General features: G+C 38.3%; 1 protein-coding gene across 2 annotated transcripts in view; it reads right to left on the minus strand.

The window, feature by feature from the left end:
- Positions 1 to 19,392, minus strand: part of LOC114031802 (laminin subunit alpha-3-like) — a 325,671-nt gene that overhangs the window by 42,735 nt on the left and 263,544 nt on the right. For both annotated transcript variants that reach the window (XM_027846940.1, XM_027846941.1), the window contains 8 exons: positions 18,951 to 19,031; positions 13,352 to 13,458; positions 9,345 to 9,392; positions 8,505 to 8,656; positions 5,396 to 5,506; positions 4,566 to 4,677; positions 4,001 to 4,168; positions 1,723 to 1,919 (listed from right to left, as the gene is read on the minus strand). In XM_027846940.1, coding sequence (XP_027702741.1) covers positions 1,723 to 1,919; positions 4,001 to 4,168; positions 4,566 to 4,677; positions 5,396 to 5,506; positions 8,505 to 8,656; positions 9,345 to 9,392; positions 13,352 to 13,458; positions 18,951 to 19,031 — 976 coding nt within the window. The remainder of the gene's footprint in view (positions 1 to 1,722; positions 1,920 to 4,000; positions 4,169 to 4,565; positions 4,678 to 5,395; positions 5,507 to 8,504; positions 8,657 to 9,344; positions 9,393 to 13,351; positions 13,459 to 18,950; positions 19,032 to 19,392) is intronic.

The following is a 19,392-nucleotide window of genomic DNA, read 5'->3' on the forward strand; positions in this document are numbered from 1 at the left end:
AAGTCCGCCTGCTCATCATTTCCCATAGCACAATAGTATTCCATCACAATTACATACCACAACTTGTTCAGCCATTCCTCAATTGATGGGCAACCCCTCAATTTCTAATTCTTTGCCCCCAGAAAATGGCTATTATAAATATTTTTGTACATACAGGTCCTTTCTCTTTTTGTTCTTTATCTCTCAAAAGGGGCTTTATAAACAACCCTGGTAGCAAGAGGAAGAACAAAGCAGAAATGGAAGAGGTGCTCAGGATGGATGGGAGGTTAGTAAAGGGTGAGGTCCAGAAGGCAACCTTACTCAACTCTTATCTGCCTTGTTTACATTATTCTCCTTCCTGCTCTGTGACGCAGCCAAGCAAACCGTCTAATGCATGACACATCACCTCCTGTCTCTGTACTTTCCACCGGCTGTCCCTCATTTCTGGAATGTGCTCACTCTCTTCTCAGCTCCATCTCTTAGAATCCCTGTTTCTTTCCAAACTCAGCTCAGGCACTATCCTCTACATGAGGCTTTCAGTCAGTCAATCATTATAAGCACCGATGTGTGCTAGGCACTGTGCTAAGTAAGGGGATACAAAGAAAGGTAAGAGTTTCTATGGAAAATATTTGGGGATTTTAGTAGACTTTAAGCTCAACACATGAATAAACAGAGTGACACGGATGCCAAAAAAAAAATAACAACAGCCTAGAATGAGAAAAGTGCTAGTCCCTCTGTCCTTTGCCCTTGTTATACCACATCTAGAGCATTATCTTCAGTTTCAGGTATCACGTTTTAAGGACATTGACCTCCTGCAGTATCTCCAGAAGAGGGTGAGCAGAGTAGTGAGGGGGCCAAAGGACACAAACCTAGCTAAACCGGACTATGCTTCTTGTGGCACCAACAATGGCTTCTATAAGAAAAAGCAAAGGAGTCTGGGAAGGCTTTCTTCATCTAGAGAAGCCTTGGAAAGTGGAGATGGGCCCGTGCAGATGTACAAATGCAGGAATGCGCAGGATGAGATCGGGCAACAGCTACCCTTTGAGATTCACTAGAAGGTCATGGAGAAAGGTCATGTAAGGCTGGAAAGGTTGGTTGAAGCCTGATTGCAGAAAGCCTTAAATGCCAGGCTAAGGAGGGTTTGTTTTATTCTCTAGGCAAGGGGGAACCTACTGACAGGTTGTTTGTTTGTCTGTTTTTTAAAGGAGGTGATATGGTAGGAACTGTGTATTAAGATTACTGTGGCAGTTGTTTGGATGATAGCGAGACATAGAGGTGGGGAGATCATTTCTTATGATGATGATAATGATATGATGATTCACAAAGTTAATTCTCTTCAAATGGAATAAGGTCTTTGAAGTAAGTACACTGGATGAATTCCTCACCCAGTATAATGCATTATTCACTACAGGACTCCTTGTACTCTATCAGGTGGGAGTGGGTGTGAAATTATTTTCCTTGCTTTCAGTTGTGCATGATTCATGGATTAAAATTTCTTCTTGAGGCTAAAAAGTAGGAACTATAATCTTGCTTATTTTTATTATCATTTTTTTTTACCAAAAATATACTCAGTGTCTCATTTTTGCTTGTATATGATTGGAGGCTAGGGACATAATGCAGGCAAATACATATTCACACAGACATCTTACTTTGTTGTTCCAGGTTGAGAATAGCAGAGATCTTGGCTTCCTCTATCCTTTCAATAAATAGAAGAAAAAAGGTAATATTCAACTGTGAAATTACCTTAATGTCTTCCAGGGCTCGACCATTAGCTTGGTTGAGACCATTGGCTAGCTTTGTTTGGAGGGTTGCTTCTTGCAGAGCTTTGCGGAGGTCATTGATTTTGGCTTCATATTCATTTAGAGAATCTCGTATATTTTTCACAAGTTCCTGGTTCTCTGCCTGGTGGTTTTTCAGGCTACTCTGAACACGATTCAGCACTGTAGGATGACATTTTGAAAAGATGATATGTGTCATAGAGGGAAGGCAAGCTGATAGTATCTAACAGCCCATGTTTTCCATTTTCCATTTCCATTTTAGAGACTGGAAAACACAACATCTAACATCTGAAAAACAAAATCTAAAAGGACAGTTAAGCAGCTTTCATGACATATCCGACTTTTATTTACATATTTTTGTTTTTGTGTTGTTCATTTGTTTCAGTCATGTATGACTCTTTGCAATCCCATTTAAAGTTTTCTTGGCAAAGATACTGGAGTGGTTTGCCATTTCCTTCTCCAGTTCATTTGGCAGATGAGGAAACTGAGGCAAAAAAGGTTAAGCCCAGGGTCACATAACTAGTAAGTTTCTGAGGCCAGATTTGAATTTAGATAGATGAGTCTTCCTGACTCTAAGCCTTGCATTGTATCCACTGTACCACCTAGCTGCCACAATTTATGTATTACTTTTTATGCATACAAGAATATAACTAACAAATGCAAAAATCAAACCTATTGCTAAAATGTAATATATTCCTTGAAATTAAAAGCCAAAACTAAAATAAAATTTGAACTGTAATGCTAGGAGTATATCTACCATTATAAAATCTGAACTTAGAAAAAAAGAGCTACTATTATTACACTATTCTACTTCTAAATATACTGATAACAAACATGATTCTCTGGGACAATAAATACTGTGGCATGAAGGGGACTGATTGGGTAAATGTTTGCCATAATATTGAATCAAGATGCACTAAAAATTAGAATTACTCAATTCTAATTATTCATTATAATATGCCTTTTTTTATTAATTATAAGAATATTAGAATCAGCATTGTAGGAAAAATGACTAACCACCTGAATGATGAGGAGGGATGACTTGACAAGAGGGCAGAAGAGGAAAATGGAATAGGTTAATAATAATAACAATAATGATAATAATAAAGCAAGAATTTGCATATCGCTTTAAGGGTTTCAAAGCACTTTACATTGATCATCTGATTTGATCCTCATAACAATCCTATAAGGTAAGTGATATTATTATCTCCATTTTACAGATGAGAAAACCAAAGCTGAGAGAAGATAGAAGACACCCCTCCCCAAGGTTGAAACAGTTAGTAAGTGACAAAAGCAGATTATGAACTCAGGTCTTTCTGACTCTCAGTGCATGACTCTATTCATAATGCTACCCAGCTGCCTGGATAGGTTAGAAGAAGGAAGGAGTGAAAAATGTGGCTAAAAGAGAAAAGGTGTCAATTGCTAACTTTTGATGTGGGAGAACTAGACTGTCAGTAAGTGCTTTAAAAATCTTTTTATTCTTTTTATTTTTTTTTAGTTATGTTTGAGGCCTTTTATCATAGTTTCAATACAGGGAAAATGACTTCCTATTGCTTCCAGCATCAAATACAAAATGCTTTGATTGGCATTCAAAGCTCTTTATAACCCAGCCACTTCTTACCTCTCCAGGTTTCTTACGCTCTACTCCCCAAGCCATACTCTTTGATCTAGTGACAATGACCTCCTGGCTGTTACAGGAACAAGACACTCCATCTCTCAGCTCCAGGCATTTTCTCTGGCTGTCCTTCATACCTGGAACACCCTTCCTCCTTTGCTCTGACTACTGACCTCCTTGGCTTCCTTTAAGTACCAACTAAAATCCCCTCTTTTACTGGAAGCCTTCCCTAACCCCTCTTAATTCTAGGGCCTTCCTTCTGTTTATTATTTCCTATATATCCTTCATTTAGCTTGTTTGTATATATTTTGTTTGCATGTTGTCTCCCCCATTAGACTGTAAGGTCCTTGAGGGCAAGAAGTATCTTTTGCCTCTTTTCTCAACCCCAGCACTTAGCACAATGCCTCAAGCATAGCAGACAGTAAATGTTGATAGATTGGTTTGAAACTATTCTTACTCTACTTTTAGAATGCTCCTCTTCATCAACAATGAATTAATCTGAATATACAGGAGTAACATGTTAGTGAAAAATCCAGGCATTCTACTCATAAACTAGGACTAAACACAACTCCTGGCTTTTATTGTCAAAACCAAATGGCAAGGGATACATAATGCAGGAAAAACTTACGGAGTTGTGCCTCTCTTTTTTCAGCTTCTGCCTTTCTCAGTTGCTGACTGAAGTCGCGATTTCTCATCTCCTTCATCATACGGTTAGCTTCGGCCAGCTTCCTGGAAAAGTCACCCGAGGGCAAGGTGTTTCCATCACCATCTGTCCCAGAGATCTGTTTCAGGAGAACTGAAAGATTATATATTTCATTAAACTTGGCAAGTTGGGAATTCAGAAAGGGGAAGTTTGAATTTCTTTATTTTGGGGAGAGATTTTTATGTTTAAATTGGTAGAATTGTTAGTCAATTAGTCAATGAATTACTACCTAGTAAGTGCCAGGCACTATGTTAAGTACTGAGGATATAATGAAAGGCAAAAGACAGTCCCTGCCCAATCTAATGGGGAAGACAACATGCAGACAACTACATGCAAACACACTATAGAAAGGACAAATTGGAGATAAACATAGGGAAGGCACTAGCATTGAGGGGTATCCAAAATGTTGGACCTAAACATAAAACTATGTCAAAACTCAAAATAGTCATATAAAACAAAACATCTGAGGAAAGTAAGAAGGCACCGTTACCGTGAACATCTCTGATGACATTTTGTATCTTGGTGTCCAGCTGTTTTGCATTTTGGTTCGTCTGAGCAACACTGTTATATAATGTCTGGGCTTTCCTTGAATTTATTTGCACCTGTATAGAAATTCAAACTATTAGGGGCAATTAAGTTGGTTGGTGGTAAACGCTCTAAGCTATTTAATCAATCAGTCAAAAAGCATTTATTAAGCACTGATTAAAGGAGTTTAAATTCTAATAAAGGAGACAATAAGTACATAAAGAGATAAATATAAGATTTACACAGAGTAAATGCAGGGTAGTTTCAGGGAGGAAGGCACTAGCAGCTGGAAGTTTGACTAAGAAGAGCCTCTTGAAGAAAGTGGCAGCTAGGTGCCGCAGTGGGTAGAGCATTGGCCCTGGAGTCAGGAGCCCCTGAGTTCAAATCCAACCTCAGACACATAACACTAACTAGCTGTGTGACTCTGGGCAAGTCACTTAACCTCAATTACCTCACCCCCCCCCCCCAAAAAAATAGCATTTATTTCCATTACAAATTAAAAAAAAAAGAAAGTGGCATTAGAACTCAGTCAGGAAGGGAACCAGGAATTCTAAGGAGGTGGTAGTAAAGAGGGAGAGCATTTGAGGCACTGGAGATAGCCAATGCAAAGGCACTGAGGTGGGAATTGAGCCCTCTTCCTTTCATGGAGCAGGATATAAGCTTGTTTGGCTGCACTTTGTGTGGGTGAAAGGGAGTAACTCAAGAGAAGACTGGAAAATTAGGAAGGGGCTGGATTGTGAAGCACTCCAAATTTAAAACCAAGTAATTACTCTACAAATTGCCTGTATATGTTACCTTTTCTTGCAGGGTCTCAAAGTCCTGATTCAGACTGTTCAGGTCTTTTTCCAGGGCGTCTACTTTTGATCCACGACTTGAAATGGCAGACTGGTAGTTGAGCAAATGATTCTGAGAATAAAGCAAAGTTAAACCTCCCTGTAAGACCAGAAGTCAGAACCTATTGTTGCTGTAAATTCACTTAAGACCACCAGCAATTATTTTACAGAATTACTATGATTCTTCTTTTTTTTTAAAAAATTGTTTATTATTAATTTTAAAAATTTTTTGAGCTCCAAATTCTCTCCCTATATCCCCTCCCCTACTCACTGAGGAGAAGGGTAGGATTCTTTTTAAAAATATTATTATTTATTTATTTTCAACTTTAAAAAACATTTGAGTTCCAAATTCTCTCCCTCCCTTGCCTTTTCCACCCACTGAGCAGGAGAATGTATGTGATTCTTGTAAAGTATTTAGATATTGAAGCCATGTTCTCAATATCAACTTGGATCTGGTTCTAAAATAAGGTAGGTGGGGGGGAAAAAGGAGAGGTAAAGATCTATTGAGGCTTGAGTTGTTCAAAGAGATGGCTAACCTGGATGAGAAGGAGATGATTCCCCACTCAAGTGGGAATTTCTAGGTCCCATCTAAATTGCTGAAATTCTTTCAACTTAAACATGCTATTAAGAGAGGAGCTAATGATTCCCTTATTGCTGATACTATTTGAATTATAAAATGTCAGAGCTAGAAGGGGCCTTAAAGACAATCTAGTCCAGTGGTGTCCTAGTAAATGATTAATAACTAGCTCTTTGAGGGGAGAAGTGTGTGCATGACACATTTTAAAGTTTAGTCTGCATTATCAGCCTTTTCTCCATCACTTTATAAAGTCCAGGCAATCAATAAAACAATAAATCAAGACCTGACTTACAGCAGTTATTGATTTCTGGGATATAACTATTTGTACTACAAATTTAACAAGCTGGTGAGTTGGTTTGAGCTGGCTCCAGCACAGCCCTGATATAGCCAAACCCTTTTATTTTACAGATTAGGAAAATGAGTGATCTGAGAAGTTAAGTGATTTGACCAATGACACAGTTACTAATACAGACCAGTCAAGAATTTGGGTCTCCTGACTTCCACTCCCTAGCTCTCTCCACAACACCACGCTGGTTTATACCTCTAAGGTGCCAGTCCATGTAGTAGAAGGTCATTTCACAGAGTATAGGAGGGTATTTGATTTGTCACTATTCAAGCTGTCAAAAAAAATACTAAAAAGGATAACATTTCTTGTTAAAAAGAGCTAATATAACCTTCCCAAAGTCAATATGTTTACTTTCTTCCCAAATGAAAAAGCTACACCATACTACCTATTCCTTTCTTTTCTCTTTTCAGGTAAATGGAGAAAAAAAAGATTTATAAATAATATTGTGATAAGTCAAGTGATATGATACGGTGTGGGGTAATCCCTCCAAAGATGTGGATACAAAACACATTCCACACCTCAGTAGATAGCTCTTACATGCTACTGTGGACAAAAACAAGTCCTAATATTAGCTATAATAACTAACATATAATGAATACCACTTGAAGGTTTTATAAAGGGCTTTATCTAGGTTATCACATTTGATCCCCACAACAACCCTATATGGTAGGAGCTATTATTATTCCCATTTTACAGATGGTGAGGCAGGCACAAATTAATTGTCTTGCCCAGGATCACATGGCTGGGAAGAACCTGAGACAGGATTTGACCTCAGGACTTCCTGACTACAATCCACACCTGATGACCAAATCTCTAATGATGACGAACCTCTCTAAATTGATCCAGTCTGGTCCTCGAATGGCAGGAATATGCTCCTCACTATCAGGCCTGAACTCAAAGTTTTTCCAGCTGGCACAGCTTTGCCAGAGCTCATAGTCTACTGGCACAGACATCAAGAATCCAGGGCCACTCACATACCAGGAAGATGCCTTGATTTGTTTCTGTAAGGCCTCCCTTTGACCACCTTCCCATGAAAAATCAAGGCGAAACACCTATAGTCCTAAATGATCCTGGGAATGTCAGAAATGGGCCCTTCTCCGAGAGAACCTCCCTCTAAAGACATCTATCTTGTCTTGGATATATAATTACATTTCAGAGGTGTCAAGTTTTGTGGAGAACCATGGCTCTTTAGGAATTAAAGTTATACAGATTCCCCACAGTGAAACAAATTGAATTAGCAACTATTCCCAAGTTCCTTCCCAGTCCTAACTCTTCTTTTTTTAATGCATGATACACCCAAAGTATTTTATGTTCCCCTTAGAATGTCTAGTGTTGTGACTTCTAGGTACTTTACATCATTATATATGTACCCAAAGTGGCAGGTTTCCTGGGAGTTTCAAAATATCAATCTTTTTTTAAGATAGATAAGCATATGTACTTTTGCCCAATTAATATAAAAATAATTTTTAACATTCATTTTTTAAAATTTTAGGTTCCAACTTCTCTCCCTCCTCCCTCCCCTGTAGTCCTTCCTGAGATGGTAAGCAATTTGATATAGGTTATATATATGCAATCATGCAAAACATACAAAATATCAATCTTGCAAAAAGAAGTTCCTGTGTTCTACAATCTTCCTAATAGAACAATTGTTATCATTTTTGTGGATGGCCCACTGATGTTAGGTCCAGACGTATTAGATGACTTTCTGATGACCACGTAAGAAAAACAGTCGTACATTTGAACTTCAGAATGCTTGATGAAGAAGATACCTTTAATGAAGACTTGTTAATTTAGAGCCTTGTTTTCTCTTGTAAGGTATTGAAATTACTTTAAACTTTAGGAATATTTGCATAAAAGACAGCTCCCTCTGGTAATTAAAGTTCTTTAAACATCAGACTAACTTTGTGTCACTCTCAAGGTTCTGCATACAGTAGATGCTTGATAAATGTTGGCTGACTGACTGACATTGACTGACTGAATGAATGAATGAAAGATTAGCAGTTAAAATTCAAAATAGTGAGCTGTGTTTCTATTAGTACTTTCTAAAAATAAAACTGCACTTGGAACCCTGGAGTGAGAGGGATATGCCTTACCTAAACTAAAGCCAGTTTCTTTCAAAGCTCTCTCCCATTATTTAAAAGTTCTTACCCTCAAGTCTTTGGTTTGGGTTTCCAAGTGCTTCATTTGCTCCAGAGTGGCAGCACTTGCAGTGGTACTCTGGAGCTGAGATTTGATCAGTCGAAGCTCATCACTCATTGTTCCCAGGTCCTTCAGGAGAGTCGTCACACAGCTATCACAGTCTATACAAAGATCATGAGCAAAGGAAAACAATGATTCTGGGTGAGGTCGGGGTGCTAAGAATCACAGGAATGGAAAGGACATGCACAGGTGTTCAGCCCATTTCATATTTTCTGTGTTAGAGGCAAAGCCACATGCCTGGATTTCTTTGTGAGGAACATGGGTTCCTAGCCCAGGAAGATAACGGAGTAGGCATTTCTAACAGGAAAGGTGGCTCTCCCACCTTTTGATCATTTTGAATGGAGGGGGCTCCTGTTAGTATTCTCCTAGCAACACACCTATAGCAAAGCTAATACATGAATACACCAAAAACTGGAACATGTAGGACCATAGAACAAGAGAATCACAGATTTACAGCTGGTACTTCAGAAGTTGTCTAATCCAGGGCTTCTTAAACTTTTTTCACTCCCACTCTTCTTTGCCTTTAAGCAGGGTTCCTTGACATTGCGTGGCCTGAGGGCACATGCAGCACAAAGCGCTGCCAGAAACACCTTGGATTCATTACACGTTTGATTTTGAATTAATTTTTTGTTGTTGTGTGTTCAGAAACCTTTTACTGTTGCCAAATTTTTCACGACCCACAGTTTAAGAAGCACTAAGACTAACCTTCCCATTTTATAGTTGAGAAAAATAATGCCTAGAGAGGTTAAGTGACTGGCCCAACATAAGGCACAGTATTTCTTTTCTCACCATCACATTCTTCAGGGCCTCCATCTTTGGGTTCCTGATTGATACAATCTGAAATCAAAATTTTTAGGAATTCAGAAGTCAGAACAAACAGAGATGACATTATTTTATAGTTTTACAGTCTACAATTTAATTTTTATGTTTTGGTTTTGTTTCTGAAAAAGGTAAACTTGGAAAATTATCTTTATTGTCATTCTTTACGAGTCTGTCCCTTTCTCTCCTTTACCAAAACCATAGATCACATGCTGCTCTCATTTACTTCTCTTACGACCTCCATCTCAGCCTCCCTTGCCTCTAGCTTCTCTCACACAACCCAGCAAGGATCATTGGGTCAGTCTAGCTCCTCAAATGTCATTCTGATTACGTAACTGTTTTCTCCTGGAATCTTTCTCTCTCCAATTTCACCTCAAATTAAGACTCCTGATCCACCATTTTGAGACTCTCTACCTCCATCTGTGTCCTCTTACCAAATGTTCACATTTTCTTATTCTTTAGCTTGTGCCACATCAGGGACTGCTCACTCTAGCTAGGAGTGGACACTCCTCACTGAATCCCATCTCTATTCTATCCCGTTTGCCATTTTTGTAGGATTTAGACAGGCAAGGGATTTTGAAAGCCACATAGCTCCACCCTCTTGGTTTATAGATATGGAAACTGAGTTCCAAATAGATTAAGTGAGTTGCCCAAGTTTATATAGGAAGAAAGTAGGGAAAGCTGGAATGTGAACTCAGGTTCTCTGCCTCCAATCTCAGTAGGAATCAAAGGGTCTGAACTTATAAGTCATTAAGGAGTATAGCTCATCAAGTCTACCACTGCTTCCCTTGAATGGCCCCAAGTACTCTTTCAGTTATGCCCCTCCTCTTAAACCATCTTTCTATGCTGCCTAGAACACCTCTTTACTCTTTTTTGCGCAAAAAAAATTCCATCAGACTCTCTAAGAATTCTCTTTGAGATTACCTACTCTTTGAAACTTTTCTAGACAACCTTCATCTGGCTGTTTAAGCACTTCTATACTGACCCTCCTCTTCCTCTTTCCCAGCATTTCAAATACTTAGTTCTTTGTACATTTCTGTGCATCTTTGAATAGCTGTATGTTTATAGGTTTCTAGTCAGTCAATTAATAATTATTAAGTGCTTACTATAAGACACCAGACACTATGCTAATCTCTAGGGATATGAAAAGAGCTAGAAGGCAGTGTCTGCCCTGAAGGAGCTCACATAGGAGAGACAAGTAAACAAATGCGTATAAATAAGCTGTGTACAAGATAAATGACAAATACTCAACAGAGGGAAAGCACTGGAATTAAGAGGGGTTGGGAAGGGCTTCCTGTAGAAGATGGATTTTAGCTGGGACTTGAAGGACACCAGGGAAACCGGGAGGCAGAGATGAGGAGGGAATACATTCTAGGCATGCAGAACAGCCAGACAAAATACTTAGAGCCCAGAAATGGAATGTCTTATTCAAGGAACAGCAAAGAGGCCTGGGTCACTGGATAGAAGAGTATATGTCAGGGTGTGAGGTAAAAGAAGACTGGAAAGGTAGGAGAGGACAAAGTTATAAAGGGTTTTGAATGCCAGAAGATTTTGTATTTGATCCTGGAGAATATGCGGAGATTATTAATCACTTTAGAGAAAGCAGTTTCTATTGTGAATCTTTGCCTACGTATGTATGTTTCTGACATCTCTCAGACCGTAAACTCCTAGATGGCAGCAAACATGATGTATTTCTTTATGACTTCCCATAATGCCTGGAACAACAAAGTGGTCTACCAACAAAGGGTGTCTGGCTGTGTACTTATTTTTCAAGCTTGAGTTTTCATTATAAAAATGTCCATTCCAGAAAAAGTCCTAATGGTGGTGGTTCTTTTCCACATCAATTTATAAACTCCCACGGCTGCTATCATGTCATTTCTCATAGTGGTCTATTTTTGTGACTGAAAACCATAGAATTTCTACTCAATAAGTAGGAACAGTAGCTGACTGAGATTCTTAGAGATCACAGAATGCCATTCTTCGGCTAGTTCCCTCAAAATAATTTTCCTTCCCCCTCAATGATTCCTAAAGTTATACAATTAATGTTTAAGGTAAACAGTAGCTTTGTCCCACCATGATACAAAATATCCCTGAGAGGTGTACTATCCCAAGTCTCATCAGTTATGTGCACATGAACAAAAATAAGTTTATGAGCTCTTTTCCTGAAAGTGTGTTCGAATAGGGAGGGAGACGAATAAAGCAAGAGGAGCTGCGCACTTGGGCAAGGGCTGAAGGGTATGATTAGCAGGAGTATGCTGGAGCTAGTTGGAACCGGCTCATGAGGACCAGCTCGAATTCTCTCTCAGTGTGAACATCTACACCTCAGAAATCAGCAAACACTATGAATCAGGGCTTGATTTATTGTTTGTTGATTGTCAGGAGTTAAGAAAGTGATGGAGAAAATATTAATGATACACGTTAAACTTAAAAGTGTTTGGTGGGTAAAGTTTTTTGAAGAGTTGGTTGTTAAATACTGACCAGCAGAGCACTGAAAAGTGCAAAGGAGGCAGAAAGAGTTGACTAGTGGCCCAGAATACAAAGTCCCCATGATGGCTCTACTTGACAATCTATAATCTTTAGGTGAATGCTTAAATCAAATGTAACAATTCAACAGTGAAAATAATAAAATAAATATAATAGGGTAACAATGAAAGTAGTAAGATCATAGATTTAGAGTTGGAAGAAACATTCAAAGCCATGTAGTACTATTTTACGTATTAGGAAACTGAGGTCCAGAGAGTGAAATGACTTGTCCAGAGGTCATGGAACTACTAAGGGTCTGAGCCAGGACTTGAAGACAGGACCTCTGATTCAAAATTCAAGAAAACAACAGCAATAGTTCCTAGATCTTGGCAAAGGGAGCTCCTGGCAGAACACTTCCTCTACCAATACAGGTTGTCATCTTCTTTGTAACATATGGTCTCAGAGAGTTGTCTAGAGAACCTAAAGGTTCAGTGACTTGCCCAAGGTCATACAGCCAGAATAGGTCAAAGGCAGGACTTGAACCCAGGTCTTACTAGCTTCAAGGCCAGTTGTCTATCCATAATGCTACGATGGCACAATGATGATGATGATGATGATGATGATGATGACGAAGATAAACACTCATAATCTACACACTACTGGAGCTGTCCTGAAGATACTTTCTATCAACTTCGAGATTAGGCACTTAAATCTCATTGTTTTCATTCAATAAGTAGACTTCAGAACATGAAATACAAAAGAATAGTAGGACAGTGATTTCTACCAATACTGTTTCTACCTAAATTTCATCAAAAAAGTAAGAATAAGATAACAATAGTAATAACTGGTTTTTAAATGTCAATGTTAAGTTTGTAAAGTACTCATAATTTAGGAATGCTACATTTCACTCACTAATAAGTAATTTAATAAGTGAATGCAAGTACCTGCCAAGGCAACCTATTTGTATTTGACAAAACAGCTTTCCTTAGGGATATCATAAATCCTAATTATTTCAGGAACCTCCTGAAATTATGAGACTTTGGGAAAGTATTTAAGCAGCACCCATTTATGCAGCAGTAGCAAATTTATGGCTCTAAGATTCTTTCTTGTAACCCAGTTAATTAACACCCAACTGCTATGTTTCAATGATATATTTACATACCACGTAGAAGTTCTCAGGTTAAATATATAATAACAGAAGCATGAGACCAGAAGATAACTTACATTATGGGAGTAAGTTCTTTTGATGAAAAAGGGCTTCAATCTATTATGGCTACTGCTAAGTCTATTGGTTATCTCTTGCTTAACTTACTCCAGAAATAATTCACCCTAAGTCTAAGTAGTACTTAGGGAAGTCACCAGGACCTTCAGAAGGAGGGGCTTACTTGTCAACTGGGAGATCATATACTTTGCAGTTTTTTGGAATTTTTTGCTTGGGGACCCAGAATGTAATCTTGCATCACCCTGAGAAAGAAACATCAAATCACATTTATGGATATGGGGATGAGTTTTACCTCCAGTCAGTGGATCACAGCTGATCAACTGGCCATTATTATTGCAGTTGCAGGGCTGGCAACTACCTCCAAATTTCTGGGGATTCCCAAAATATCCTGGTGCACATCTACATGGAAAAAAGACAAGCAAAATAAACATCAATACTGCATAAATCTTTGTGTCATTAGAAATTAAAAATCTTTTTACTTATTCTGAACATTTTGGCCACCTCCTAGGGTCAGTGATGGAGCTCCTGTAAACCTATAGAAGGTAGTGGGGTTGGTATATAGTTTGGTCAGAGTGCTCTTTCCCAACTACAGGGGCAGCATGGTTCATTTTCAATTTTGTATTCCCAGCAAGCAGCACAATCTCTGGAATATAGTAAGTGCCTAACAAATGCTTATTAAATTGAATTGAGCAATTACTTCCCTATGAAGCTCTAGAGGGAATGTGGAACCTAAAAGGGGAACTGAATATAAGGTCTTCAAAGAACTCTAGTAAAAAGAAGGATAAAGAAAATAAGCAACAGAACACATTTCTCTGCTATCATGTGACATAATTTTAGAAATGCTAGCTCCAACAATAAGATAAGAGAAAGAAAGTGAAGACATAATAAGATAGAAAAAAGAAGGGACAGATCATCCCTCTTTGATGATTACATGATATTTTACTTGTAAGATGCTAAGAGGGTCACCGACAGCTAATTGTTGCAGTGGATAGAGCTCTGGGGCCTGGAATTGGGAAGACTTGAGTTAAAATCTGGCCTCAGACACATAATACTCACTAGCTGTGTGACTCTGGGCAAGTCACTTAACTCCAATTGCCTCACCAAAAAAAAAATGCTATGGAATCAGCAAAGAAACTAATTGAAATGATTAATAGCTTCAGTAGAGTTATAGGCAACAAAATGAACCCACAAAAATCAACAGCATTTCTACATGACAATTATAAAGTCCAGAAGGCAGTGATGGAAGGGAAAATCCCATCCAAAATTACTCCAAACGCATAAAATGTCTGGCAGACAATTTACCAAAGTCAAAATATATTTATTAAGCACCTGCTAGGCACTGTGCTGAGAGCTGGGGATACAAAGAAAGCAAAAGACAACCCCTGGAGCTCACAGTTTAATGGAGGAGGTAACATGCAGGCTACTAGTTACAAAAAAAAGATATATACAGGATAAATTGGAGATAATCAACAGAGGAAAGACACAAGCATTAAGAGGAATCAGGAAAGGGTTCTTGTTGAAGGTAAGATTTTAGCTGGGACTTGAAAGAAGTCAGGGAAGCCAGGAGGCAGAGATAAGTAGAGATAGGACTCCAGGCATGGAGAACAGCCAGCAAAAATTCTCAGTCTGGAGATGGAACAATTTGTGTGAGGAATAGCAGACAAGCCCGTATAAAGGATCACAAAATACATGGGAGAGGGGAAGAAAGGGAAAGGAATAAGGTATAAGAATACTGAAAAGGTAGGAGAAGCCAGGTTGTTAGGGACTTTGAATGCCAGTCACAGGATTTTCTACTTGATCTTGACATGGTCAGATCTTTACTTTAGGAAGTAACAGCTGACTGAAGTGGGGAGAGACCAAGGAGCAGGCTACTGCAATGGTCTAAACATGAGGTGAGGCTATGTCAGAGGAGAGAAGGAGGTGGGGCATACAAGATATATTATGAAGGTAAAATTGATAGGATTTGGCAACAGATTGGAAAAAGGGGTTAGAGAGACTGGAGAATCAAGGTAGTGAAACTGGATGAGTGAGAGAATGGTGGTACCCTCAACAGTTCCAGGGAAGTTAAGAATAGAGGAGGGCTTATGGGAAAGATAATGAGTTCAGTTTTGGACATGTTGAGTTTAAGATGTCTATGGGACATTTAGGTCAAGATGCCTAATAGGCATTTGGAGATTTGATTCTGGAGTTTAGGAGAGAGGTTAGGCCTGGATAAATAGATCTGGGAATCATCAGCATAGAGATAATAATAGAATCCATGGGAGCTGATGAGATCACTAAGTGAAATAGGACAGAGGGAGCTGAGAAGACAACCTAAGACCAAAGAACACGAAATACTTGTATAGATAAATTACAAAGCACTCTTTAAAGAAATGAAGAACAACTAAAATAGCTGGAGAAATATTCAGGACTCATCATCCCAGCATAATAAAAAAGATAATACTACCAAAGTTAATTTACAGATTTAGTGCTATACTAATCAAACTATCAAATGGATACTTTAAAGATCTAGACAAAATTCACTTGAAAGAGCAAAGGATTATACACACACACACACACACACACACACACACACACACACACACACACATACATATATAGTTAAGTAATGAAAAATGGTGGGAAAGGAATGAGGGGGTAAGGGGAAGATTAGCACTTCTAGACCTTAAACTATATTATAAAGTGGTAATCATCAAAAATCCTTGGTACTGGTTTAAAAATAGAAAAGTTGATCAATGGAACAAACTAGACAGGGAAGAATCACAAATAACTGACCTCAAAAGCCCATTAATTGATAAACCCAAAGATATAAATTACCTAATTGCTGATATATCCATATCATAAACTACCTAAATTAGAAGCATTGCCCTTTGACAAGAACTGCTGGAAAAACTGGAAAGCAGTCTGGCAGAAATGAGGGTTAGATCAGTATCTTTAGCATAATAAATTATATATATATATATATATACACATATACATACATATATATCATATAGCACATATAGCACAATCATATAGCACAATAAATTAAAAATGGATGTGGACTGAACAATAAATATATACCAAAAAAGAGAATAATCCATTACTAGACATACGCTCCAAAGAGATCAGAGACAAGAAGGCCCATATCTACCAAAATATTTATAGCAGTATTTTCTATGGCATCAAAGACTTAGAAATGAAGTGGATGCCCACTGATTGGGGAATGGCTAAACAAAATATGGTACACAAAGTAATGGAATATTATTGTTCTGTCATATGAATATAATGAATATAGAGAAGCATGGAATATGAATAGATGTAAAATGAATTCAGCAGAAACAGGAAAATAATATATACAATACTACAACAGTTTAAATGGAAAGAATAAAAACAATAACAAAACAACCAAAACTGAATGGTGCAAAATTTTAAAGACTAACTTTGGCCCCAAAGAAGAGATATGAGAAAATATGTCAACTTCTTTGAAAAGGCGGGGAATATTGTGGAACTCTTTATATAACATCAGCCTTTTTCAAGATGTTAACTAGATTTGCTGGATTTTTTCTTTCTTCTTTTTTACTATTTATAATAAGGGATGGTTCACTGGGAGGGAGTAGAGGAAAGTATACAATGGAAAATGTTCATGATGTCAGAACAAAAGATATTAAAAAAAATCTATTTTGAAAACACAATGAAGTAAGGTCAGTCACCAGGCAGAGGTTATATAGACGACTTGGAACAACTAGAAGGCAGGGATGGACTTTTTTCCTTTATGACATGAAAATCAAGAGAAACAACATGGTCCTATAAGTCTAAATACTCAACAAAATTTAGTGGTGATGACCCTGATTCCCCAATCATGGTTTTAACTCCTCAAATCTAAGTCTTCTCTGTTTGGCTAGAAGCACAGTACCAATTTGTTCCCAATACTTAGGTTTTGTAAGAAATTATAACAATGACATATTTTCAAGTATTAAACTTCTATGAAGAATATGATGGGCTCTACTTAGGGATTAATAAACTTCAGAAAGCCAGAAGGGAATGGAAAACTTTGTCCTTAAACTGTGAAGGGAAACGAAGTGCAAAAAAAGACTCAGAATTTGATTTCCAGAGTCCCAGCTCAATATTATAGGTCTTCTATAGGATCATTGGGAGGAAAGTATGTAGCAAACTTTAAAGGCCTTTGGTAATTGTTATTATTACCCAATAGGCTATATTGTACAGAATGTCTATATTCTAAAATATTTTATTTTTTGATATCTCTCCCACCCACATTCTCTACATAAAGATTTACACAATAACAGATTGCCTTTTTTCCAAAGTCCATAAATATTCGGAGAAGTTAGATGCCACTTCCCAGTACACACACCCAAACTATAAAAATATTTGACGCCATTCTTCCCCTCTAATGGTAGCAACTAAATACAATGACTAGCAGTAAAACTTCTTGATTTTATTGATTTCTTTGGTGTGGCAAATATCAGAGCAAGAAAAGATCCTTGGAGTAGGCAGGTGGTTTGGTGACGCTGGTTTTGGTGTTGGGGAAGGGGCAGCAAGGGAGTGGTATGGAATAAGGTGATCAGATACATTACTAGGATATTTATCAGCTGTTGTGGGGGGAAGCTTGAAAAGTGATAATCACAAAGTTCACTTTTGAAGGATCTTTAAGTAACAAACTAGTGAAAATCAATGGACAGGGAAAGTAGAGTTTATTAAGAATGTCCCTTTCTGAATCAGGTTCCTGGCAGCCAAAGGAGCTCGTCATGTCAGTCTCTGATTTCTGTTCCAGTGGTCATGATAAATGACAGCAGGAATTTAATTAGAAGGAGTCTCAGTGGCATTATACCCTGAAACCTTTTTGAAAGATGTAAGAAGACAAGTGGAACAAATGTCTTAAATGAGAGCAAGAAAGCAGAAGAGTCTTCAGTTGTATTCCATGATGAAGTCCCAGCTTTTTAGCTTTGCATTTAAGGCCCTTCATATTCTAACCCCAACCTACCTTACCAGACTTTTCCCTCACCACTCCACTATAGGAAATCCTCACTCCAACCAGAACGGACCACTCACATCCCCAAAACATGTGTCTGTGCCTATAATCAAATGGATTCTCCCACCTGAAATACCATTCTTTCTCCTTGTAACCTATTCTGTGTCTCCCCTTCCCCCCCACCAAAGTAGAATGTAAGCTCCTTGAGGGCAGGATCTATTTTCCTTTTGTCCCTAGCATGGTGCCTGGCATGTAGAAAAATGGAATACTTTCTGAACTGAACTGAACCTTGATCTTATCTAGCTGAAGTTACATTTCTTCTAATGGCCACCCTATCCTATGATGCACTCTTCTTTCTCTGGGCCCTTACAGAGAACTTATTTTTGCAATGCCCATCATTTCTGTCCTGCTCATTTGGCACTCATCAATTACTTCATGCCAATAGCTACCTTTCCAAGTATAGAGGTCTTGGCTCCTCAATCAACATCAGCTCCTTCAGAACAAGGACCATGTCTTATAGATCTTTCTACTCTTCACCTTACTTTGAGTGGTATCTTTAAAAATGGAAGGTGCTCAATAGATGTTTGAAGATAAAGCATGAAGGTACAGAAATAATCACTTTGCTTTTCAAATCTCTAAAGTCTAAATCACCTGCACTGTACAATTTTATCTATTATATGGGCATGTGCAATTTCCAAATGCCAAAAATATTCAGAGAGTGGGAAAGAAGAAAAATTGCATGATTTAGGAAATATTTGCTTGTATTTGCTCAGCAGACATTGGCTTCAACATGCTACAAAAGGACCTGGGAGAAAGGTGGCAGCAGTGCTCCTGGCGAGGGCTGGCAGGTTCCTACTGGAACACCCTGAAGGCGGGTGGGGTTCAAGCAGCTGGCCACCAGCAGGGAAAAAAAGACACTGACCTTTCACACTGGGCTCCCACGTAGCCAGGTTTGCAGGAACATTTCACATTTCCCCCATTCACAACACAGCCAGTAGCAAAACTACAAGCAAAGGGGGAAAAAAGAGCCTTATTCCAAGTGCAAGGGAATGCATTTCCTGTTCTTTAGCCTACAAATATATTCTGATGATTTACATTAAATGAAAAATCAAAACCAGGGCCCCTTTTGTGTAAATTACATTTTGGCACCTGTATTAGTTCTGATTACAAATGATTCATTTTACCTATCACTGGGCAAAACCTGGCTGAATGCTTTGAGACTTTCTCTACACCCACGTTTGGCCTCTCAAAATACATTCCTTCCCTTGAGACAGGACAAAGTAGCTTACTCTGGGAGAGAGTGATTACTACAATTTTTTTCCAGGAATAATAATGGAGGAATAAAACAAGTCTAGGCAGAAAAG

This window comes from Vombatus ursinus, unplaced genomic scaffold, assembly GCF_900497805.2.
Source record: "Vombatus ursinus unplaced genomic scaffold, bare-nosed wombat genome assembly UNPS02015255.1, whole genome shotgun sequence".
Classification (NCBI taxonomy): domain Eukaryota; kingdom Metazoa; phylum Chordata; class Mammalia; order Diprotodontia; family Vombatidae; genus Vombatus; species Vombatus ursinus.